Source organism: Aquila chrysaetos, chromosome 20 (genome assembly GCF_900496995.4).
Source record: "Aquila chrysaetos chrysaetos chromosome 20, bAquChr1.4, whole genome shotgun sequence".
NCBI lineage: Eukaryota > Metazoa > Chordata > Aves > Accipitriformes > Accipitridae > Aquila > Aquila chrysaetos.
This window is the reverse complement of record NC_044023.1, coordinates 8790653-8816274: the sequence shown is the minus strand read 5'-3', so window position 1 is coordinate 8816274 and position 25622 is coordinate 8790653. Positions and strand designations below refer to the sequence as shown.

General features: G+C 36.4%; 1 protein-coding gene across 22 annotated transcripts in view; it reads right to left on the bottom strand.

Moving 5' to 3' along the window:
- CACNA1D (calcium voltage-gated channel subunit alpha1 D) overlaps nt 1-25622 on the bottom strand; it is a 255060-nt gene that overhangs the window by 28294 nt on the left and 201144 nt on the right. For 11 of the 22 annotated variants that reach the window (XM_041118620.1, XM_030043557.1, XM_030043559.1 and 8 more), the window contains 11 exons: nt 25112-25195; nt 24699-24782; nt 14056-14094; nt 13509-13637; nt 12695-12760; nt 10860-10951; nt 9365-9524; nt 7967-8094; nt 7756-7852; nt 6046-6148; nt 4835-4936 (listed from right to left, as the gene is read on the bottom strand). In XM_041118620.1, coding sequence (XP_040974554.1) covers nt 4835-4936; nt 6046-6148; nt 7756-7852; nt 7967-8094; nt 9365-9524; nt 10860-10951; nt 12695-12760; nt 13509-13637; nt 14056-14094; nt 24699-24782; nt 25112-25195 — 1084 coding nt within the window. The remainder of the gene's footprint in view (nt 1-4834; nt 4937-6045; nt 6149-7755; nt 7853-7966; nt 8095-9364; nt 9525-10859; nt 10952-12694; nt 12761-13508; nt 13638-14055; nt 14095-24698; nt 24783-25111; nt 25196-25622) is intronic. The other 11 variants (XM_030043556.1, XM_030043565.1, XM_030043562.1 and 8 more) reach the window with 4 other exon arrangements.

The following is a 25622-nucleotide window of genomic DNA, read 5'->3' as shown; positions in this document are numbered from 1 at the left end:
AACTTCCATCGGTTAATTTAGTACAATTCAAAAGATAAGCAAACAGCAAGTACAGTAAAACCTAACATTTTTACAGAGTCACTGTTGTGAACAAAATCCAAGTTTCAAAGTTTTCAAAGTTCAAAGGCAGGTATCTTATGAGGATATCGAAATCGCCTGGTTCGTAGCATGTTAAGAATGTATGTGCCTGTTTTATGAGTCCCATTGAATCATTCAGCTGTGCAAGTTTGATCTCTTGATGAGTAACGCTTGCCAGAAAACTAGGAATAGTTTTCTGTTCAAAAACATTGCTTTTGTTTTCACACACTTTTTTCCCCTAGAGGCATCTGGCATGAAGTTAGCTATTTCCCTTTCTGCTGTGTTGCCTGATCTCTCAATTTGTTTTAGTATCTTGAGATAGCTATTTGCAACATGGTTGCTAGTTGGCTACTGCCATGCATAAAGGAGGGCTGGTGTGTTTTAGGCATTGAAGTTCTCTCCGCTGTTAGGTCCCACATCCCGGTGGGCAGTGAGTTCCCGCCATTCCAGTTGTCCTTGCTGGGACAGACAGGTGCTTAACACATCCCAGGATCTGGGTTACTCTGTACAGTTGTGACTTGACTAAACACAGAAAATCTAATGTGCCCAGACATGTTTTAACACACCTTTGTTAGAAAGTATGGATTAATTTTAGTGTTATGTGATTTGTTTTCTCCATATTTTAACTCTCTAATGGAGCTTTAGGATAGGCTTGGGTTTGGGTTTTTGTTTTGTTTTGTGGGGATTTTTTTTACATATGAACACATTCTGTTAAGCAAGCTTTTTCTCTGATTGTCAGGCAAATTCTTTAATCGATTGTCATAAACTGTAACGTCATACATTAACATTTGATTAAAACAGAGTCTCCTTGTGTCTTCCTTTTATCAATAATAATAATATGTCCCAATGTATCTCACTAATGATAGTATTTCTGATAGTATTTTTACCTGTAATATGACAGCTTTTACTAATTTAAATTTAATTAACTTTCTTCTTTTTGTGACTTGCTTTCATATCGATGAAAAGGATGGGGAAATCCAATCCATGTACAATACTGTTTAAATTAATTTTTGCTTCTGTGACATTTGTCTCAAAATGAATTCTCTACCATTCAAAATAAGCTCCTTTCATTGTAATCTCTGAAATGGGCTGTATACATGTGAGAAAGTATGACAGGCTTTAACTTCCATAAAAATGCACCAGGGATGTATTCTCCCAGTGTTTTATTTGTCTTTAAATGTATCAAAGGAAAAATAATTATAATAATTGATTTAAAATATCTTGGTTGGGAGACCAGTCTGTTGAAGGAAATATCTTAGCACATTAAAGAGCCTGCTCTGCCAAATACTGACATCTCTTCAAAGGTCCGAGTCCCCAGAGTTCCCGCTAGGAAATAGGAGGAACTCCATAGCTTACAAGAAAAGCTCTCCAGTCTACAGATTCAGTCTCAGCAGTAAAAAACTTTTTAATAGACTCTACAGATCTAATTTCTCAACTTTTTGTGAACATTTGCTTTGATGTTCATCTGTACTCTCCCTTGGCAGCTCCTCAGGAGACTAATGGTATTTTGTATTAGGAAGAGATCTCTTATAAAGCATCTAATCTAAACTTGCCTTCCTTAGTTTAGCTGAATCCATTGATCTGCAATGTAGCCTTGGTCAAACTGCCCAGATAAGCTTTTCCCCATCCTTTATACTATATTGTTTCAAGTATTTGAACAGAGCTTTTAAGGAGGTGATATAGCAAATGGCTCCTAGAAAGAACAAGCACATAGAAGTAACAGACTTGATATAACAGATACTACTATGGGTTGCACTTAGAGCATGTCTCAAGTCAGGCTATGACACTGCATGACTACTGACTGTACCTGAGATGACAGTACCTGTGAAATCCCAGTACGAAGAAATTAAGGGCCCTTATTGATCACTCTGGACATGCACCAACTTTTTATAAGCCTATTAGATGAATGCATTACCAGTTTGCTGAACTGTGCATGCCAAAATCTGTATGTACGAACAAGGTGCATGCGTATTTCACAGGCACAGTCAGTTGTACTGCAGACACGTGCACACAAGAACTGAAGCCTGGACAAGGGGAGCCATCCTTGACTTTGTTTTTTGAGTAACACACATATAGCCAGATATGGACAGGTATAGGGAGGCAGCTAAGCATAACTGACCACAGAATAGACAAATCTATAATTACAGTTAGTGACAGCAAAAGGAATCATTTCAGTAGGAATTTTTTGGAAGAGGGCAAGAAGTATTAGGCAGGATTAAATGGGCTTGCAGGGGACTGGGGAGTTTAGAGAATACAGGTGAATCTTTAGCGAGTTGTTTGTATTTCTCTTACTCTAGTTTCCTAAGAATGTTAATTCATTCATACATTGAGGCATTTGGCTGACATCCTATGGTTTTGCAAAGCAGTTTCATTTTTCTGTACTGAAAAAGTGTTGCTAACTATGAACAGTTTAATTAAGTTATAGTAATGAATAATTTAACCAGTACCAAGAATTAACTAACTGTCCATTTCTAGTGCATCTATTTATAATTCAGGAAAAAAAAATGCTATACTGATTATTTTCATTCTGCTCTGCAAATAATTGTTCTCTTTGTGTTCCGGAGGCATGGTCATGAGGAAGGATCTAACATTCCATAATACCAGCAAAAGTAACACTGGAGAAAAATGTTATAAACGAGACCGCTCAATACTTTTAAGTGCAAGTGATTTCAAGTTGTTGAATTTGGATGCTTTGTTGATTTATACTGAAGAAAATTTTCTGTCTCCTAGCAAATTGTTATTATCAGCTGTGACTGGTGTTATTGTCATCTACAATTTTCTATTGAATATTAAGCATCAATAGAAACCAGTTTCTACTGTATACTAAGCTATTTTACACTCCTATGGCATATGAATGCAAAAGAGCTGTATTCCTCTTTCTTCTAGGTGGGTTACAATATTTTCAATGTTCAGGTAAGTCGTAACAAGGTCCACAGAGAAACAAACCAAACTGAAATCGAAAATTCATAAACCTTCAGGACTTCCCAACATGTTCTTATTTATACTGGGTTGTAGAAGTCATACTGCTTCCTATCAATTGAGCAGTGATCCAGGTTTTCAGCCTTCTAGCTACACTGAAGAGCTACATTTGCGGAATAAATATTAGCAATGAATTTTAGTATAGCTGAAAATAAATATACAGCTTATATTCAGCAATGAAATGAAGCTGAAGTTAACAGTCAGTTACTTTGTAAGATTAGTTCTAGGAATGTAATCTCTACAGATTCTTTGTCAGATTGATTGAGGCAGGCACAGCTCGCTATTCTGAAGCATGCATCTCTATTTCAATAAAAAAATGTAGGGGAATAAAGTTGGCAAGAGGCAACACTAATTCCATGCCACCACCCTAAAACAGAATTGCTTCAGAATATTCGGAAAGACTCATAGTTGAAAGGAACAGAGGCTGCAGAAAAAGCTCAAGCACATAGTTACAACAGTAACAAAGCAATTCATCGATGCCATGCAAGCACTTAGGTGTAAGGCTAAAAACGACAGAGTAGAACACAAAAAGTTGTTTTAAATGTGCAGTATCAGTTCCCCTTTGGATAGTCAAATTTGCTCGGTTTTTGCCTTCATCCCCACTCTTATCTGGCAGCCACCACACCAATAGCAAGTGGCTCCCGCCAGCGACAAAGCTAGTGCTGCTTCTTGGGTCATGCTGAACAGCAGTGCAGCCAGCATGCTCTTCCTCCCCTAGAGACTGCGAGTATCACCTTCACAAAGGGATCAGCCTCCACCACCACCATCGGGCCTGGGATCTTGAGTCTGCTTCCAAACCTGAGTCTGATCAGTCTTGAAAGCTGCCGTAACACTATAAAAGTACAATAAACTACAAGAAATACCAGATGATTACAACGGATCTGTGTATTGGATGTCTAGGTAAATACATCCTGGGTGTGGGTGACAGTGCAACAGATCCTGCACCTTTAAAACTTGAAAAAGCAAGTAAGAAACAGTCACCTAAACCTACACTACAGCATATTAATAAAAATGTGTATATCGAAAAAGGCTAAATATATATATCAGAATATATATATTTAAAAAGAGAGATATAACAAATATTTGACGTGTCATTTTACAGCACGTAGCAACACCCAATATACGTGCCTTGTGGTTCTCACAAACATATTGGTGTCATTAGAATTTAGGTATCTCTTTGCATGGGCCATATTCATATCTCAGTCATACTGGCATAACTGAACCATTTCCATTATCTGTCGACTACGGAACTGCTCTGGTTTAAACTAGTGTAACTGAGATAATTTAGCCTCTTGCGTTATTAATGTAGAAAAAATATATAATTTTAAGCTGGCAATTAATTTTTTCCCAGAAGCGTTCAACACATACAAGGATATAAGCTATAATGTAGTGTACATTGTCAAGCTTAATTAGTACAAAACATGTTATTTTGCTCAATGCATTGAAATCAAACTAAGTTTAGTTTATTTTGCTGAATGATTTGAAATCAAGACTAGATTTAGGTCTAATAAGGTATTTTTTTCAAGCAAGAAAATAAGCATAACATTTTCCGCTCTTTCTTTTTGATCTAAGGAAGTTGTACTTGTAAGTCCTATATGTATTATCTAGTGTAACAGGATATAATTTTCTCTATATTTATGTTGTTGTTGTTATTGTTTGTTGTCCTTTAATGACATTATAATTGCAAAATTTAGTAATTTTATTTCTTTGGTTCCTAACAATCTAGAAAGACCAAAATGCGCAGAGAATAGCATATTGCAAAGTTTATCAAACTGACCGCCAGCTGGAGGGACAACTTGGTCAAGTAATTTCATGCTCGTTTTCTTCCATATTTTCTTTATAACTGCTCTAAGTTCTTCATTTGCTTGCTCTAGGTTACCTGTGGCAATGAAATAGAAAAATGGAAGATGACAATTATGTTTCAACCAGCTGCAATGAATGATCCTTTGGATGTTAATTAGCTGTATACAAATAAAGACTGTGATAGAGATTCTTTGCAGCAAGCCTAAGCTACATGAAGTAGCAGATAACAATACTACAACAACTAAGGAGAAGAAAGGGTGGAGGACAGTGAGCTCCTGGGGCTTTCAAATCAGTCTCTGGAGTACTGCAGAGGCCAGCTGTAATTTACAAATCTTGGCTCTACTCTATCACTGCTTAATACCTTCTGCTTAAATTGTGCGGAAAGTGATGACTTGCTCTTTACAAGCCACTTCTTTCTTGATCCAAAGCTGAGACTTTATTTGTTTAATCATAGTAATTACTCAGTTGTACAGGCTTGAAAGTTCAGGCAACTGACTACCGAGCAGTTTTTCGTGTCCTGCAGTGCTCACCTAAACCACAGTGATGCCTGAGGGGGCTTAATCTAACCAGTTTGTTATTGGCAGTGGAACTCAAATTCTGCTGAAAACAGCAAAAGACACTGAACAGAAAGTAGTAAAAGATTGTAAAATAATGAAAAATATATTAAAATAGCGAGAAAATTCTTCAAAACATACCACTATATTTTAAAACTTTTCCCTCTTTGATGCAAGTGACAGAAATCCAGTCAACCCAGTCAGAACTGGCCTCGACCAAACTGGGGATGTTGCTTTCAAGTGTGCAAAAGTTGCAGTTGCACCAATGTGAGATCCAAGGCACCAAGTTAAAGAGTAGTGAGGAAGGAACATCTTAGTTGGACAGCAAGGGGAACTCATTCATCCCTTGCAGTAGAACTCCTGTTATGCCATGGCTACATGTTTTTATCTGACCAGATAAAAGCATATAATAATTTCTGAGATTTCTTGGGCTTTGGCCTCACTATCCCTTTCCTTTCATTTTCTAGCAAATCAATCCCAGCAACAGTGAATACAACCCATGATCCAAAGGCAAACCAAATCCAGTGAGATTAAGGCCTTATGTCCAACAAAATGAATGAAGTAAATTGTAACTTTTCCTTATTGTACCTTCTGACAAGTGCAGTAAAAGCTTTACAGCTAAGAACCTTACCTTCTGTTTTTATCTTTAGAGCAGTCCTAACCAAAGCAAACAAAGTAGCATTGAACATGACGGTTCCATCACTGTTTAGTGGCATATTCATGGCTACTAACCTCTGTAAATGAGAAAAGGAAAAATTTTAATGTGGCTTTGTTTGAAAAAACAACTCCAAATGTTCATGTCTGAGAAGCTGACGTATTCAAAGAATAATATCCACTGAGAGGCATAAAAATTACATAAGTCTTCAAAAAAAGTTGAGTCTTCCATCCTAGCCACTTATAACAACCACCCAACATCGCTTCTTTCTGATATCAATCACATGCATGCCTATACAAAAGCTAAAACTGTCCAGTAGTTTTCATGAGCTACTTATTGAGTTAATTTGCAAACATTGAAACCCAGTCCTTGTCTATGACTATAAGTCACACCATGCAAGTATTAAGGACAAATGCAGTTATTTAAGAGCATGCACTCCAGTTGCAGTCATGTTCCAGGTTTCCCATGGGTTCCTCCAGCCTCATGCTCCATGAAGGACCACAGCACCAGGTCTGTCTTGTATAAGCTGATTCATTTCTCAGGTAACTCTTCAGTGGTGCCGTGCATCTCTCATGCTGTCTACAATGAATTAGTGTGAAAGGGGCTTTCCTCTTTGGATTAGTCCATCTCTCTGCATTAGTGTTCAGCTTTTAAAGCAGTATTGCTGTGACCCTGTCTGTCAGAAGAAGACTATTTAATCTATCAAAATCTTTTCTTAATGTCTGACTTGGATTTTCTTCTATTCTAGTTTAAAAGCATTACTCATTTGCATAATTTATCTTAATGTATAGATATAGGTTTGCTTTAAGCATGCCTTGTAGCATTCCATTTGAACCCAGTGTTTTATACATCAAATTACCTATTTATAAAACAGATATAAAAGAAATAGAAATGACAGAGCTGTTGTAACAATCCTTTAATTAAAAGGCTTGATCTTATTCCTGCTGAAATTGCTAAAACCACAATATCCATAGTTCTGAAGTCCTCAAATAACGTAGTAATTATTCATCTCCTTTGTGTTGCTTCTCAGCTTTTATATTAAAATGCAATTAACCCTCATCTAAATTACTCATAGTGCCTGAAAAATTCTACATAATTTTAAATTCCCTTTAATTTTCAGTCTTCTCACTCACTGCTACATATTGTATTGCACACCGTTACTCACTTCAGCTTGGTTTATCATCTTGCACTTGTCCCCACTCTTCAATCTCATTCCTATGTTTCATGTGCAGCAAACTTCTCATCAATGTGACTGTAAAAGTACTGTATTAAAACTTAATTGTCAATTAAAGTAAACTACCACCCTTTTCTCCCTAGGACTGGAATCAGAAATGTCACTGGACTGAAGTAGTCTTATATGTGATACTGCATCACCAGAAATGCTGGAATGAGGTAGTTCACATATGTGACAATAATAGACTAATTACAGATTTACAGACTGACCCCTTTCAATCTGATGCTTGGTGAAGAATTTTACATTGGTGTTAACTACTCAAATGAGTACACCGAAAGAAATGACACTATTTTTTGCTGGTTTAAGTTAAGCCTGCAAAAAACCTGGAAAACTCGAGAGTGAAGGAGACCTTGTGAGCAGAAGATTACTGTGCATACGTGACACATGGGGTGGAATTGAATGAATGACTGAACTGTGAGAGAAATCTAGAAAGAAAATAGGGTAAAACCTACCTTGCAGGCCACTCGGTGAGGGCATAATTTGCCAAAACCAAGTGGTGGCTGAATGCGTCTCAGTAACGTAACCACATCAAGATGCTTTATCCTTCCCCTAGAATCAACAGACATCAGTTACTGAACATACATCCATTCCCAAAAAATATACTATGCTCTCCTTTTATTGATTTTACCAGATAAATCTTATCAGAGAAATGATCTAACTTACTTTGCTTCAGGGTCATATTCTGACCATATCCTTTTGAACTCATCCAAATGATGGGGACCCAGAATAGACCAGTCACGTGTCAAATAATCAAAATTATCCATAATGACAGCCACAAATAAGTTTATAATCTAAAAAAGTAATTAAGAACAATCTGCCTTAATTATTTTGAAATTTTAAAAAAATATTCAATAAATAAAGTAGTTTTATATGGTAGCAGGTTAAGAATTCAAACAAATAAATTGATCTCATAAATGATGATTTTTGGCAAATATCATCAAATACCCCAGAAAATACTTGCTAACCATTTAACTAACTAACTGGAACTCTATCAAGTAATGGTATGACAAGAGTGTGATTCTATCTCAGAGTACTCAGTCTTTGACATAGGCTGTAACATGGTTTTGTTTCTCTTCCTGGATTTGCCAGATCCCACTACATCAAATTAAAGAATGGATCCAATACATGTATTTGACACAGTGTAGATCTCAGGAAACAGCTTTTGTATTAATAGGATTCAATGTCATGACAATAAGATTTCTACATGTGGTGTTAACACAGATGATGATACAGAACAGCAGAACATGTATGTTTACATTAGTTCACAGAATTCTGTCCAAACACTCTCCTTTTGCAAGGAGACAGTATTGTGAATAGAACAAATCAACCAGCTTAGACCAGACACCTGCAATGAGGAAAAACATATTTCAAAGATTGTTTTAGAGCAAATAATCCATTATGCCATGGATTAGGGAGAAAGGTTATTGTTCACATCTCATGTGCCACAGTTTGAGCACACTTGTAGAGACACAAATCCAAATTCTGCTAAGTTTAAATAATACAAATAGCATTACTAGTAAGTCAAAGGAATTGCAGCTTTATTGTTAATGAATATTTAATGATACTATTGAGAAATGCATGAAATAATAGCTGATGAAAAAAAGACTGTTAACTTAGCTTTCACATGTGCAACCAACCACTCCTGCATACATGTAGTGGGAAGAACATCTTGCACATGGGAATTTAGAATCATAGAATCATAGAATAGTTTGGGTTGGAAGGGGCTTCTAAAGGTCAGCTACTCCAACCCCTGTGCAACGAGCAGGGACATCTTCAACTAGATCAGGTCGCTCAGAGCCCCATCCAACCTGACCTGGAATGTTTCCAGGGATGGGGAATCTACCCACCTCTCCGGGCAACCTGGTCCACTGTTTCACCACCCTCACCGTAAAAATCAGTGTAAGATACAGAATTTCTAACTTTTTACAGAAAAACATAACCTTGCAAAAATATTTTTGATATGGGGTTTTCAGTTTTTCTCTGAACCCACTACTCTCTTAGCTCAGAAGAAAGCAAAAAAGCCAAAGCTTATTTCTGTTAATAAGTACAAGCTAGACTCACCAAAAATGCACAAAGCATGTAAAAACTGATAAAATAAATGATGGCAAAATTGCTTCCACATGTGTATTCTTCCCCTGGATTATAATCGGATTCTGGATCACAGCGTTTTCCAGGCAAACATGCCAGCATGATTTCCTGCCAGGCTTCTCCAGTTGCACACCTTCATAAGGTCACAAAGATAAATTAAGCATTATTTGATCAAAATGTATTAAAGATGTATTAATTTGTTAAGGTTTGACAAAATGCTTGGAGCTGTAGAAGCGCAAATGTGAAGACAGATCATGAACTTTTCAGAGCAGGAACTAATTAACAAAATACAAAGCACGTTTCAGAAATGACAAGCATAGATCTGACATTGCAGACACATTTTATGAGGTAGACTAATGCACCATAAAGGCTTGCATGTAAAAATTTGAACCCCAACCTGTGATTCACAAGTTAAATACTTGTTGCAGTGGAGCTCCTGTGTACAAAAGCGGTGTTATGTACGAAAACCTGTCATAAAAGTGGAAAGTATCTCTTTGTAAAAGATGAACTGCCTTTTCCTCAGCATGGTTGAAGAAACGCTTCTCTAACTTCTGCTATTGCATTTTTCGCATAGTTGGGTAATGCCTGTGTACAGAGCCATGATTTCAAATATTTAAAAGACAGCTACATATTGATGACATTTTTGGCTGTGTTCGTTACCTACTTTCAAAGGCGAAAGTCTTTACATGCACACAGTGACTTAGATCTCATTGGGTGATGCCCTTGGTCTCAGACAGACCTGCCAGTTTTGCCAACCAGGTTAGTAACAACGCATAGGAGCCAAGTGGGGTTACGGGATCACAGGCAAGAGAGCTCTCACTGTTATCACCTTTAGAGGCATCCCTGTTCCATGTCATTCCCCCTCCTTGCTCCAGGACATTTTGAAGCACTCCTGGCAGATGTTTACCCTCTTCTTAAGCTCTCTAGTGATGGAGATTCCATAACCCCCCTACATCAAGATTTAGCTACCTTTGCCATCAAAAAGTTTTGCCTACTACTTATCTGATATTTCCCTTCTGCAAGTTACACCCTCTACTTCTTGTCATCTCTTCAGCAAATGTAAAGAACAGTTTATTTCTTTATCTTTGCAACAACCTTTCATTTTTTTTCAAACTGTCATGCTAGCTGTGCTTCTAAAGATTACAGTAAGGGCACAGTCTTTTTCACCTTTCCCAACACCTACCCAGTAATATCAGGGCTGACTATGTTTGGGCTCTACCTGAAACAATTACTCGACAAATGAGATGTTTCACAATAGCTGGAATGAGTTTAGGTCTGTATCACCTGAGTAGAGCCCTGCTGTGTCAATGGACACTCAGCATACAGTCATAGAGAGTATGTCCTTGCTATGCTAAAATGCTTCTCACTTGCAAACACATTTTGAACAAATCCATGGTACAAGAGCTACAGATACTTTTCATAGATCAATGAAATAGGATGCATTAAATAGGAGTTAAGGTTTACTCACCTGAAGAGAAGCAGCACAGCTTGGGGGAAAGTCTGAAAATTGTTGTTTCTGTTTATTTGATTGTTGTCCCTCATGGCCACTTTTCCAAATACCTGCAATAAAACAGGATTTTGACTTTCATCCTAGTGACCTGTACTGTCAGAAGCTGTAGGCCTTGCAGTCTAAACTTGCTTCGGTATGTATGAAAAACACTTTCACAAATACACTTCCTTTACTCTCTTTAGATTTTTCCTGACAATGATGTAAATGCAGTAAATTTATCACAGGTACAAGATAATTCTTAATCATTCATTTTGGCATCTATAAACCACTATAATACTAACACATATTCCTGTATTTCAGGTGAGAAAATATTGTTTTAGACTAGTACCTAGAGTCTTTTATTGATATTAAAGCCCTACTGCTACTACTAAATATTGTACATACTTGCAGTAAGAAATAATTGCTGTCCTGAAAACCTTGAATCTAAATAGAGAAAAAGATGCAAAGGTGGAAACCAAAGCCCAGAGAGTCTGAGCATCCTGCCTCAGCCAGAGATGAAAATTAGTTCAGTTCTTCAAAATTAAATTGCAATTCCTCGACCACAAGACCATTCTTTTTCCCCAATATAATACATTTATATCCTCTTACAATACAGTGAAGGCTGTTACTTAATTTAGAGAGATTAATACCATTATGCTCTCTGCTGCTGGACTGTAAGGACATTAACTTGCTCTTGGATAAATAATGAAGAGAAGGAATCAGGAAGCAAAACCACTCTCCATAGCATATTTATTCTCATCCCATTTAATTAGGACCTCCCTTAGTGCTGATTTGAAGAACGTTACAACTTCGAGAACAAAACATCTGTAAAGTTTTACGAAATGCAGAGCTATCCTAAAGCCTTATGACAGGAAAACTGGTGTTATCAGGAAGAGGAAGGGGAAAAAAAAAAAAAAAAAAAAAAAAAAGAGAGAACCACAGCCCAAATTCAGGATTCCTAACAGGAAGTTCTGCCAAAGTGTTGATGGTCATCCAGCCATGCTCCGCTGGCACTAGATCCTATGTGTGGCACAGAGACTACCACACAACTCAAACCACGCTCCCATTCACAGCTCCACGCTCAGTGCCTTTATCTGCCACCTTCCTGCAGCCTGTGCAGTCCCCTCTCAAACAGCTATCCCATCCTCCCACTAGAAATGGCCCAGTAGTATGAATTTTAGGAACGGTTTCCTTACAAGTTTCTCTTATCTAGCTATTTCCAGTTAAGACTGGAGAACCTGTTCTGCCCTCACAGCACTGCTGCTGGTGTGAGCAGTGGCACCCTCATCCCAACAGCACATTTTTACATTTTAAGTTACCAAAATCCTTTCTGTGCTTGTACATCTTGCACATATATCCTGCTTTTGATTAACCACAGGCTCAGCCGTGCCTAAATCTTTAGCTAGATTCTTTTCCTAGTTCTATTCTTTTCATATGGGAAAGACTTAAAAAAAAAAAAAAAAAAAAAAAAGCTGGAGTTTTACTATCTGATTCCCAAAACAAGTCTATAGTAAAAAAAAGCCATGCATTCTTTCATACATTCATGCATAGGAATAAGCTTCACAGTACATGGAAGAGGAGTGGCTCCTTTCAGCAAACCAAGATACTATAAGCTCACACCAAGCTCTTGCATCTTTTCGGATTTTCTGACTACCAAAATCATAGCCAAAAAAAGATTTTTATGTTATTCTGAAAGCTCTGCCTTATATATAGCACCACTATCAAAGGAATGTTTCAATAAGCACCTTAGCAAACAAGTCTCAGAGTAGCCAACACTGTATTTTTGTTTAATGCCAAAAAAAATCTGTAATTACCTGCATTCCAATGACAGCATAGATGAAGAACAGCATGGCTATCAGAAGGGCAACGTAAGGCAGAGCCTAGAAACAGGACAGGTACATTATCTTTTAACAATTTCACACCATAATTTCAATTTCCATTTACAAAAATAATTTCTCTGTACAACACAGGCTTTTCCAAGGTTTTTCTTCCTATGCAAGTGCTTAAAATGTTATTACCTTTCACTCTTAATATTCTGCCGCATACAATGAACACAAACTTCATTATATTTTAAATTATTTCTGCCAGCAATCCAGGGGGAAGAATCATCTTTAGCAGTTTTTAATTTTATTTTCATTACTGATTCTGACAACACAAAGATACTTCCTTCTATACAGTTACAGAGTTCCATTAACTTCACATTCATCAGATTTTTCAGGAGCAAGGATTCAAATATTTATTTGTTACACTTATGAAATTGGTTTTATATAAAAAAATAGATTAAATTCCTCTTTTGTAGTCATCTAATAAAACGTATGGAAATATGAGGCCTGTGTGCATCAAACCTATCCTATACCTTTTAGACATACCAAGTATTTTCTTACAAAGTACCACAGAAATCTCATGGTAACAGCTAATATTAAATGACAAAGAATGACCCTTGGACTCACTGAAGTAACTGCTGAAGTTTATTTTGGCATTAGTATGCAAATATATTTAAATATGTCACTATTGATAGCATGAATTTCAAAAGAAATCAGGTTTTTGCACTCTACAGGGTATTGCTTCATAAAATTTGGTGTATAAATGGTTGTAATTATAAAGCAAATTTAAATAAATTTTACTAACCTGAAATGACTTAATAAATGTCCACAGTAAAGTTCTGATTCCTTCTCCTCTGCTAAGCAGCTTCACCAACCTCATCACCCGGAAGAGACGGAAAAAAGTGATGGAGATTCTAGCGCTGTCTTCAGAGTTCTGAAGAGCATCATGGAGAAGTCAAACCAAATACAAACTCAAACATGCAACACTTCCAGAAAAACAACATCAAATGCAAAGGTGGAAGAGGTAAGATTTGAAAATGTATCTTGAGGGCCTTTTCACCTTGATAAGCATGATATGAAAGGAAAAATTACATGCTAAAAACACAGGACCTGTAGAAATGCTTCACACATCACATGCATTTCCAAGTTTTCTGGTTTGTTAATAAGGATCATATCGGGTTTGTTTGTAGTAGACTTCAATAGTACATTGACAATGAATGCAAACCACTGCATAACAGCTTTGTAGTAAGACAGTTATGAAAAATACAGAAAAAATTGGTGGAAAATAGACATGGTAAAAAGAATAAACTCAAGTAGAGGTAAAACCACTGGGGTCACTTTACTAATCTTACCCCAGACTCATCAGTTGTGACTGTTTCAGTTGGCTTTGGCTTTAAGAAATTAAGAACATTAAATATTAAAATCAAATAAAAGATTAAAAAAATCAGATTAACCATAAACAGAAGGAAGGACATTTTTAATTTCTAAATGTAAATTAACATTTTTCAACTCAATATACTTCCTGAACAAAACATTAATATCCTTATTAAAACCTTCCCTTTAGCATTTCATGTTGGCTGACATATTAAAACATTGTTGGCTGACTGATACTAAAATCTGCTAGTATAAAACATGTTTAAAAGACTCAATGGAAAGTAAATACAAAATAAAATATCTGCTCCTGTGTAAGCCAAACAAAATTAGCCATTGACTGCCACAGGTTGTATGAAATTGTAGCAGTAAGCTTAAGTAAAACTTAAGAACAAAGCTTTGGGGTCAAACTAGCCTTTCAAGGTCCCTTTTCTGCTGTGCTCTTTTTGAAGATTAATTACTCCATCACTGGAATCTAACCATACTCAAGCAATTATGTTTTATATTACACCAGGAGCTCCCTTAAAGCAAAGTAATTCACTTGAGTTAACTCAGTGATGAACATTGGGTATTGCAGCGCTTTACAAGGACAGGTTTTCACTCTGCCAAAGTGACAGACAAACATTTTCAGCACAATGACACGAAGGCTAACCCTCCCATAGAGGTGCAAATGAGAAGGCAATACTTGTACTCCCTCACCATCTGCAAAGTACTCATATACCTGAGCTGGTGTAACAGGATCAGGCATGGAGAAAGGGCTTCAGGATTTGATTGACCCTTTTGGAACACATCTGTACAACCCTCAGGAGCTACAGGGAGGAGAGAGGCACACACCAACTTCTTGTTCACAGAGCCAAACTCTATGCCCTGTGAAGAAGAAACTCACTTCTCTCTTTATAATGCCTCTGTCTGTCTTTGGAGAAAGTGTCTCGATATCCGAAACGGTCAGACATTTGCTAGCAAAGCAGCTAGCAAAGCTTAAAGGACCAACTGTCTATGCTTGTTTGCGCACTGAGAGATTCACAGCAGCTTCTTCCAAAATTGAATGGAAGCGCCTTTAAAAACATTTATAGCGCTAGAATAAATGGGATTCCAAGCGATGGGTCTTACTCTCCTGCCTAAAATAGCCTCCTTTGAAAGGTGCACCTTTCAACAATTATTGTCACATATAGCAGCAATAACCACGATGCCTCCTTAGTGCTGCTTCAAACACATTGTGGATGCATCAGACACCCTCAATGCCATGCCTCACTGAGTAAAATCTCCGGTATTGCTGTTACCTATGATAAAACCTGGGGAGAAGGAAGGGAAGAGAGAGGAGCTGATTCTGCTGAAAATACTGGCAGTATATTACACAAACATACTATGATAAAAAAACAAGAATAGGTAGTACTTTGTTAAAGTCAGATCATTAGCTGTATTTATTAAAATACTAATAGTTTTGTCTATTACTTTTTTTGCAAAACATATCTAATATAAAGGTATCACAAGGGGAAAATGAGGTTAAAATAACTGTTTGTTCAATTATGTGCAATCTATGTAAGTATACATTACTGCCCTGCCAGGATATCAGTATTTTCTGAAACAAAGAGTTTTAAAACTGTTTAAGGGATTATTACTAAATTGATGCATTAATATTAAACAAAATGCAGATCCTTCATTAGACTTTAGTAAATAGAGTATTTGTAAAATCAGCTGTAACATCTAAGCTTTGTAAGCACTCATAAAAAATACACAAAAATATGCTGCCAAAGAAAGACAGTTGCTGCATTAGGAATTCCTGCATATTTCATTAATGTGAAAAAAACCCATAGAAATATAGATTAAGGAGAAATTCATTACCACAAACATCACAAATGCCAAAATATCACAAAACATGGAAATAATCTTGCAAAGCTGTCTACCTACATCGATCACAAACCTGTACTATTGTACACAGACCCACATTGCTATTGACTTTTTTGTACAGGAAAAAAATCATTTTTATCTGAAACTTTTAAGGAAAAAGGGTTTCATTATACCTTCTGCAGACAAAGCCTGAAATTTTGTATTAATCTCTGGTGACTGACTCATGCTGAGCTTGACACTGTCTTAATCAGTGAGCAAATTACTTAATTAGAATTCAGTATTTTGCATCATCAAAAATTAAATGAAATATTTGACAGATACGGAACAGATTAAATTACAGTATCATCACAAATTGACACTAAAAAAAAAAGTAGTAAAATGCTGGGGTTTGCATTTGGGAGTTTTTCCTGCCAGCTGTGAAGGATTGGGCCCCAAATAAACTAGGAACAGTATTAGGATAGCAATATGTAATGGGATAGATAAGAACAGAAAAAGGATACTTTAGTCATACAGATTTTTATTTAATTGTGTTCCAAAAGAAAAAATTAGGAGTACACATGATTTGGTTATGAAAAAACTCTCACAAAAGGAAAAGTCAGTAAAAAAACCTTTTTCTACATATGACTAACTTAATAATTACTTAATTCTCACTTTTGAAAATGCAGCCAGAGATCAGATTACCAAAACTATGTGAACAGTTCTACTGCAGGTGCTCAAGAACGATGAGTGTAAAATCCCTCAACTTTTTTTTTTTTTTGTCTGAAGGGCACTTAATGTATTTGTGTATGCACATTCGTGTGTGCACAGGACTGTGTAATGCACACTCCTCTCATAAATCACTCTTTCTCAGCTTCTTTGGACTAAGCAGTCCTAATTGCCTCTTTCTGATGGCTGATCTGCTGCTGCTGGGCAGTGTTGGAATGTCATATGCAAGAGATGATAAATTACGGACACTGGAAAGAGCAGGCCAGGAATGAAAAAGGAAAACACCCTCTTCGCAAAAAGTAAATTGTACAAAAATACTAAGGTGGAGATAGATGCTAGAAATAAACAATGAAAATGAACTCCTGATACCAGAGGATTTTTTTTCTACTGGAGCTGAAAATACTGAACTTCTGCCCATCATTGGCCAAGTGTTTTGGGTACTGACATTTTAAAGTGAGTGCATCTAATTTTTTACCCTCTCTGGCATTTCCCTCTGATAATACAGCAGCTTGGTTTATATTATTAATACTAATTCTAATGAAGCTAATACAGTGATATACCACGAAGAAAACATTATTCATACTTATTTATAAAGGAAATGGTCATTTAAGAGACAAAGTTAGTTAACATTTATGTATGTCCATCCAGGATGAAGTAATACTAAATTCTGGGGAACTAAGATTAAGATAACACAATCTTCAGTAACAATAATGGACAGACTGACAATAACAGAGAACGCCTGCTTCCTACAGATAAGGAAAAAACATGTACTACCTAAGCACATAATCTTATTTGCAACTTCAGTAATATTACTTGACATGTACACATGTAAGGAGGTGGCACATTGTGCATATGTAGGGAAAGTATTAAATAGACTTGAGACTGAGGGGGGGCAGGTTGAGCAGAGAGTGTCTCGTTGGATGATGGTTGCTGACGAGAATGAAAATATTTCCTGCGGTCAGGCAATCTATCTACAACCTCCTCTTTCCCCTCACCTTCCACCAATCATTCCAATACTACTCGTGTCCCAAACAATTCAGGACTAGTCATTATCACAATTTTTTTTGTGCCCCATGGGACTATGTGATTCCTAAGACAACAGATGTGCTTCTGGGTTCACTGCTAGAAGTCTAGTAATAGGCACAGCTAGAATAAATGAACAGCTTCTGCTCTCACTGCTTGGCTAACAGATGCACTGCAATGAGGCAAATCAGGACAGAGACTGGCTTAATTATTCTACCTTTTCTGTCAGCCATGTGCCAGCTACACTGAGAGTCTAGTTCAGCAAAACACTTCATAACTATGTCATTTTAGGCCAATTCCTAAATACTTCAAATAGGCAGTAACATGATTTTTCTTTTTTCTTAATCAAAGTTCAACACAACAGCTTTCTTCCCCAAACAATGCCAACCCTCAAAAAAGATTAACCAATGATCAATCTAAATTTCATTTCTGACTCGCTGATCAAAATGTTTGCAACCCGGTACCAATTTTGGTCAAGTATTTATTGCTGCTTATGGAAAATTTAGCACATTTCCTAAACAGTAACTCCTCATTACACCCTTCATATTGCAACAAAAGTTCAAAATAAACATCCTAACCGAAAAAAGCTTCAACACCAAAACTGTGAACAGTGTGAAACAGATTGCATCATGCATTGGAAGCAAACTGTAGCTCTGTGTTTAAGAAAAAACAAACATGGTGAAAACCAGTGGATATTAGCATACAGTGTTGGTCAAATGCTTCTTTTTTACATGTTGTGCCAAAGGGTAAGAGAGCATGCCAAAACAAATGAACACATAATGATGATGTAATCATAATTATGAAGGAAATCATGATTAGAAGGAAATATCTGAATGACAAATACATATGATGACAATAACATATATGGGAAAGCATTCAGGTTGCCAAAATATCTTCAGAAATGTGTAGTGTATGTGTGCCCGTATGCATGTATGTATATACATACAAGATTTGTTCAGAGAATAATTCCTGGAATTCAAACGTGCCAGGAAGGAATTTTCTTCATAGTCTTATCAGTGCTCTCTCTATTCCCTGTTCAACATGAACCAAAAGCGCATATACATAATTTAGTAAAAATTTTGAATCAATGTGAAGAACCCCAGAGTACATTTAAAAAGTATCTTTTCCCTTGTAAAAGATGTATTTAAAACTCTAAGTTAATAACCAACATGTTGATGGCATAGGGTATTATCATGATAACTAATAAATATTCAGTTGTGCAATAAAGTAAATAAATTATTAGTATTAACACCTTCATGAAAGCAGCTCAGAAATTTACTTCTATTTCCAAATTAAATATTGCAACGTAGTATAGATTTTATATTGCAATAAGACTTCATACTAACAAAAGCAAAGCCATATGAGAATGTATTTTTCTGACCTATCCTTAAGCCTAAAGAGATACATTTGCAAAAGTCTACAAAAGGTTTTAACAGTATTCAAAAATATCAATTACTAGCAACAAAACATAAGTTCTAACATATGATACTGATGCATAAATGAGGATTCAAACTGAATTGCAATGCTTTTGTTCAAAATTGGAATCCAGAATCTACTACAGGAGGTAGATATGAGGTTTTTAATCCACTCCTCCGCACAAGCAAGATCAGCCGTGCCACCAGTTACTAGGTGGGTGGGCAAATATATAAAAATAAGCACCAGCCCTCCCAGTAGACACTCCACTAGCAGTCTCGTAAACGAAAAGAGTATCCCACTGTTCACAAGTCAACTTTATGCGCTGCATAGTGCTGAAATGGTAAGAATGGTGCTCCTTCTTGCCAAATGGCAGAATATCCAATTCTGGTCTTGTAAGAGACTTTTTTGATGTATGACATTGTTACTAACCACTGTTAGTTGTTACAGTAGTGGAAGCATTGAATAAGCCTCACATGTTTAGAGTGGTGAATCAAGACAAATAGGTCTCCCTGAGAGGCTGAGGAGGAAGATATCAATGCTGTTCCTTTAAGCCCTATTTCAGCAAAGAACTCAAATTTTACTTAACTTCAAGAATAAATTAGTCCCAAAGGGACTGCATTAATCATTTGCACAAAAGAAGAGGAAAGTGAACTCTCCATTATTTTCTCGACATTTTGGCAGCACATGAATGGTAAAAGAAACTTAAATAAAAAATGTGAATTAAAACCTTTGTAACTACTACTGCAATAATGTGGTCATGCCTCTAAGTCATCCAGTGCTGGTCATCCAAATGGTTTCTGAGCTGACAAATAAGAGAATTTCTATACAGTCAGGCCATATTGAAACTTGTCTGTTATTTCCATTTAAGAACTTACTCATTTATTCAGAAATTATTTCCAATTTATTTATCTCTCGTTGTCTTAAGTTATATATGTGTCCGTCTCCCAGAATGGACTGACCACTTCTTGTGTCTCACAACCACTACTCTGCTTTTTTAATTGAAGAGGAACCATTTTTATGACCACACAAGATCTTGCGTGTCATGTGAAATTTTTTTAAAACAAAAGGTCACAAACCCCAAAAGTAATTATATAGGTTTTAGTAGTGGTTTTAATTTTTTTTATTGCTATACTATATATATATATATTTACTTATATATACTTGCCTCTAAAAATTTCTAAAAATAAAACGAACATGAAAACCAATTAGATTCATAAAAGAAGAACTGGTTAAAGGAAGGGATATTAAATGACAGAGTAAATTAAAAAAACAATCGTAGAAAATAGTGTATTGCCAAAATATATGTTGCTCTGAGGCAGTTCATTTCTGGAGTTGGTCAGTGATCCAGTCGTTGAGGATCCTGAGCGGTCCTGTAAATTGCTGAACACATTAAACATGCATTTCCACGGGCAGCAAAAATATTCAAAACACAGTAATTTCCTGGATTTTATGTGAATGGGAGGTTACTGGATCAGAAAAATCAGCCTCAGGGCACCATATACATTATTATAAAACGTTAAAAAAATAAGAAAAGGAACAACAAAATAAAGAGATGACATTTAATTTCCAGAATTTAATACTGTGATCAAGGTGATAGGTAACTAGAAAGTCCAACCCACTCTCTTGAAAAACTATGGGTCAGATACAAAAATGTTATATACTAGAGGAACTTGCTGCCCTTTGGAATTAGTCTAAATGTACACAGCTAGACTATTAGAATGATGCTGAGTTGTTTCCACAGCATGAGGCAATGGTATATGCAAACCTATAAGAATGTTTAGTTCATCTTGAGTATATTACTTTAGGTATTCACATTCTTTCAAGTCTTCTTTTACATTGATCAATTAAGATGGCTATGCTCGTGCAGTTACAACTGCAACAAGATCTGATTTTACATTAGTGCTAGCAATTTACTCTGTTTCAGATCACCCCTCAAGCAAGGCTGAGCTTCTTCAGTTTAAGAAGTTTCAATAGTGGGAATTTTCACAGGTACCATTTCAATCGTGCTTGAAATCCCATTGAAAACAAAGTCTTGTTAGCATCTTAGCAGAGCTGTAGATTTCCCAGGATCACTGTCAGTGTTAGATAAAAAGTACAGATAGAATGGCACAATTCAGAATGCCGAAAAAAAATTAAGAAAAAGGTTCTAAAATGCCAAATTTGGATTATGGAAATTTACGAAAAATTAACGAAGTAGGAATAATTCAATAGAATCAAAACAATAAAAGTAATAAAAATCTAAGAAATCTCCCTGGGCACTCTGCAGTATTCACTGTTTCATGTTGAAAATGGGAAATCAAGCCCAGAAACATATTGAAACTGTAATACATTAAGGACTTGCACAAACAAAGCACAAAAAAGTGGAAAAGACCAGAAACAGACAATACTTAGTACACAAATAGTCTGCAGTGCAGTACTAGAAGACATCAAAGATGAGCCTTTTTTCTCTAGTGAGTGTAGCATGAAAAACTAAGAAATGACAGTGCTAGTTCTTGACTGTGGTGTGTACTTTTCCTGAAGATCACTACTTGATCTCCAGAATATTTTCAAGACAACTGTGTGAATTACTAAAATAACAGTGTTCTTCACAGCTGAAAGTTCAGCAGTGATCAGTTACAAGTAATGCTGTCAAATTAACACTGTCCATACAGTGTTAAATATGGGGTTAAATTCGGGGACATCTTCTGTGGTCACGGAGTACATTTGAGCTATTTTTCAATCTCTTCACAATCAAGTACATTTTGCACTTATTAGGGAAAGCTATTCTAAATGGTCTTTTTACACTCCTCAGATATTATGCTCATCTACGCCAGTACTACTGTGAATGGAAATAGTAGGTAAATTGTAAATACTTGAGCTGAAAGTCTAAATCCAAACTTTTCTGGGAAAAAAACCCAAAAAAACAACAAAAAAACCCTCCGAACAAAAAAAGTCCCCAAAACAAATTAGAGGCAGCTTCTAAAAATCTGCTCCATGAACTGTAATTATACTTTGCGAAATGTCTCAGTGGGACAATGCAGTTCTGTGCTGACTGACCCTCCCTGTCAGCTCAGGTTCCTTCAGCTCACAGATAGAAAGATCCATTGCCCCCTACGAACTGAGCAAAATCAGTCTGAAATCTAAGGGTCAGGCTAAGGTCCTTCTGCTCCCGCGTTGTCACATCACTCCTCTATTGTTCTTTCCAGTAATGCAGTCAGTTGTGAGATTCATAGTTTAACATAAAATCAGGTAGGAATTTAAAGGTGAATCAGCCTTAAAATTATTTTGATGGTGTTTACTCTTTAAGATGGCAGTGTAGAATTTGCAGCTTTATAAAGAAATTTGAAGTCTTTAATGAGGGCTAATAGGCTCTGTGTATGCTTGAAGATATTCTTCCATCTTTAAAAAAAAAGATAAAAGAATACATTTGTTTGCTATATTTGGTTGAAATACATTTATAATAGGTGTTACTATGCTTATCAAATAGACTACAACCAAAGAAGATTAAAAATTATGTACATCACTGTTTCTCAACAGCAGCTACTGCCACTAATTGATGTTTGTGCCAAAGCTATTATGCTCTGAAGGGAGACCTGTATGGGCGCAGTATAAGAAGTATTTCCTTTGGCAGCAGCCTAATCCAATCACTTCTGCCCTACCATGGCCCACACTTTTGCCAATGCTTTGTGCTCAGCACCTGATCCAGCCAACTGTGAAGTCCTCAAACTCTTGTGGAAGCACAGCTCACATGGCTACGGGGGTAAGAAGGGCTGTGGGCAAAGGCTGCTTAAGCTCACGGAGATGCCAAAAGAAATCCTCATCAAACCATGGCCTCAGTCAAGACCAGCCGGACAAATCCAAGCTCCCAGTAGGTGGTCTGCTGATCTGAACAACCCACTGAAAGCCAAAAACTGTCTTCTAGGCAGATCTTACTTGAGAAGTATGTTTGGTTTTTTTTTTTTTCCCTCATCCTGGAATGCCTGGAACAGATCACAGTTTTTTCAAATACAATTTCTATTCCATCTTCCTGGGCAACTTTATTACCATGTTATTCACAGTTCCAAAATCAAGGTACTGTCTAAATGGAGTAAAGGGTATCCTTTCTGCTACTGACTGGAGGAATGTGATCCTAAGAATTCAGTTCCTGACATGAACCACTTTGGAAAATAAATTTTAAAATGTGTTTTCTCTGAAAAACTGTTTCAGTTAAATGGCAGTGATAGCCACAGGATGGATTTGCTTCCCCAAAATATGACAGAGCTATTGCAACTTAAATATTCACCACTGAAGAGTATTTATGCAAATTTAGAAGTATTTTGAAAGATGATGCATATTAAATATCCCTACTGAAAAGAAACCATTCAGGTAAGTAAGAAAATCCACTAAGGAAAAAAAAAGATGTCTAGCAAGTAGCTTACTAAAACAAATTTAAGAGAAAAGGAATGTTATTAGCCAGCTCATAAACTGTGACTGCTATAGAAAAACATGCAAGCTAAATATCTTCAAAGAATACCGAGCTACTATTTATACCTACAGCTATCTGTGATTAATCTGTTCTTTGATACAGGGAAAATAAGTGAATGTTGGGCATCTCCTGCATCATGGGTATTTCTAGATAACTTAGTTCTCAGAATGATAAACAGGTAAGATCTTCAGCAGGTGGAATACGCTAACCTCACCTACTGAGTCTGTGTGCTCCCTGAGTATTTTCAGTGGCTCCATTGGATCCAAGTCTCACCTTCTTCAGTCTCCCTTTTTGAGGTCTCAAGAAACATTAGAGAGAAGAGGCACTTTCCTCTGAAATTTTATTTTGACTAGTTAAACAAAGAAACATGTAAGTATGGGAAGCACGTCCATATCTACTAGACAACTTGTATGTATTTTGTTACCTTTCATTTATTAATTTTGTGATACAGCTTTCCTTGTTAAAACCAGCAAGTCAGATAGAAAACAGGCAAAAATCAGTATTTCCCTATTTTTTTCTTGGAAAGGGATCTTTCTGTTGTCCAAACACCTATATGTGTAATGACCATCAGTCAAAATTTTGGTGAAAAGATGGAGTTTTCCAAGTACTTTGAAAGTAATTAAAATTTCCAAATATTTACTACAGGATGGGAAAAGCAAAAGGAAAAGGAAAAGATAAGCATTCTATTTTCCACAGCATGGAAAGCCTTACTTCCTCTATGTACCCTTCTTCTGCTACCTCATGAGATATGAATGCTAACATTGCTCTAAAAACCAAACCTCCCACAGGAAAAGAAAAATATCATTATTTGTTAAACTGAGCCACTGAGACAACTTACAGGATCTTGAATTATCTTGGTCAAGCTACCTACAAAAATCACTGGGCTTCAAGTAAAATAGTAAGAGAGGCTTAATTCCTTTTTTATACATAAAATGTTTTAAATATTTTCTGTACATATATAGAAAAACATAATTCTTATTGTCTCACTATGCTGTGTCCATGTGCAACTACACAGGTATATAGATTTATAACAACAGCTTGTACAAACAACTATATCAATGTTTTGGTCTTTGATTCCAGGATAAAACATACTTTTCTAAAAAAAGGATTTTAGGGGATAAAGTTTACATTTTCTGTATTTCTGTGTGACAGCAATTACTTTTTAGTGCATGAACAGTTGCTACTTACATTAACTTCTGTTATAGCAATATCAACGACGCTACCAACAACAATTAAGGCATCAAAAGTGTTCCATGCATCAGTGAAATAGTGCTGTTAGGACAAGCATTCAGCAGAAAGAGAGCAAGAGAAAAACACAAACAGAAAAAGAGAAGAAAAGGACAGTGTTATAACACAGAAACACTCTAGGCTTCTCTGATGTACCACTATACAATCTAATCTTTCCCTTTCATAGCTAAAAAAAATTGGTAGAAAAAAAAGGCTATTTATTTCCCATATCAACATAATTGACCTAGGACTGGTCTGTACTCAAACTTTAGAAACATCAGATCAAAATCTGTGACTTGTCCAGATGATGGAAATAGTGGGGAGACAGAGAAAGAGAAGTAGGGACTGGGGAAAGTAAGCTGGGGTATACTCACATCAGCTTCACTGAGAACGACGTCTACTATGCTGCCAATAACGATGAGGGAGTCAAACGTATTCCAGGCATCACTAAAATAGCCCTGAACAGAGCAGGCAGGGTGCAAACGTTTGTGATTACACATGAAATGTCAAATATTTGCATACTTCTGTTTAGTTTTGCATAAACAGAAATTAGTTAAACAAAACCTGTGGTCTAATGAGAAAACAAAACAAAACAAACAATATTGCCTACTGAAGGAAAAGCAACATATATGTGCATGTGTGTGTATATATATACTTTATATATACACATGTACAGACACACACACACAGACACACACGCACACACACACACGCAGTACACATGCATAATACACCATCGTATAAGCACAATGTTGGCAAGCAAGCCATCATCCAAAACTGATTTTGGACTTCTAGCAAGGCTGAAAAATTCTAACATATATACCCTAACAAGCACAACAAAATCCCTTTAATAATATTTCTACAAGACCAAGCCAACTGAAACCT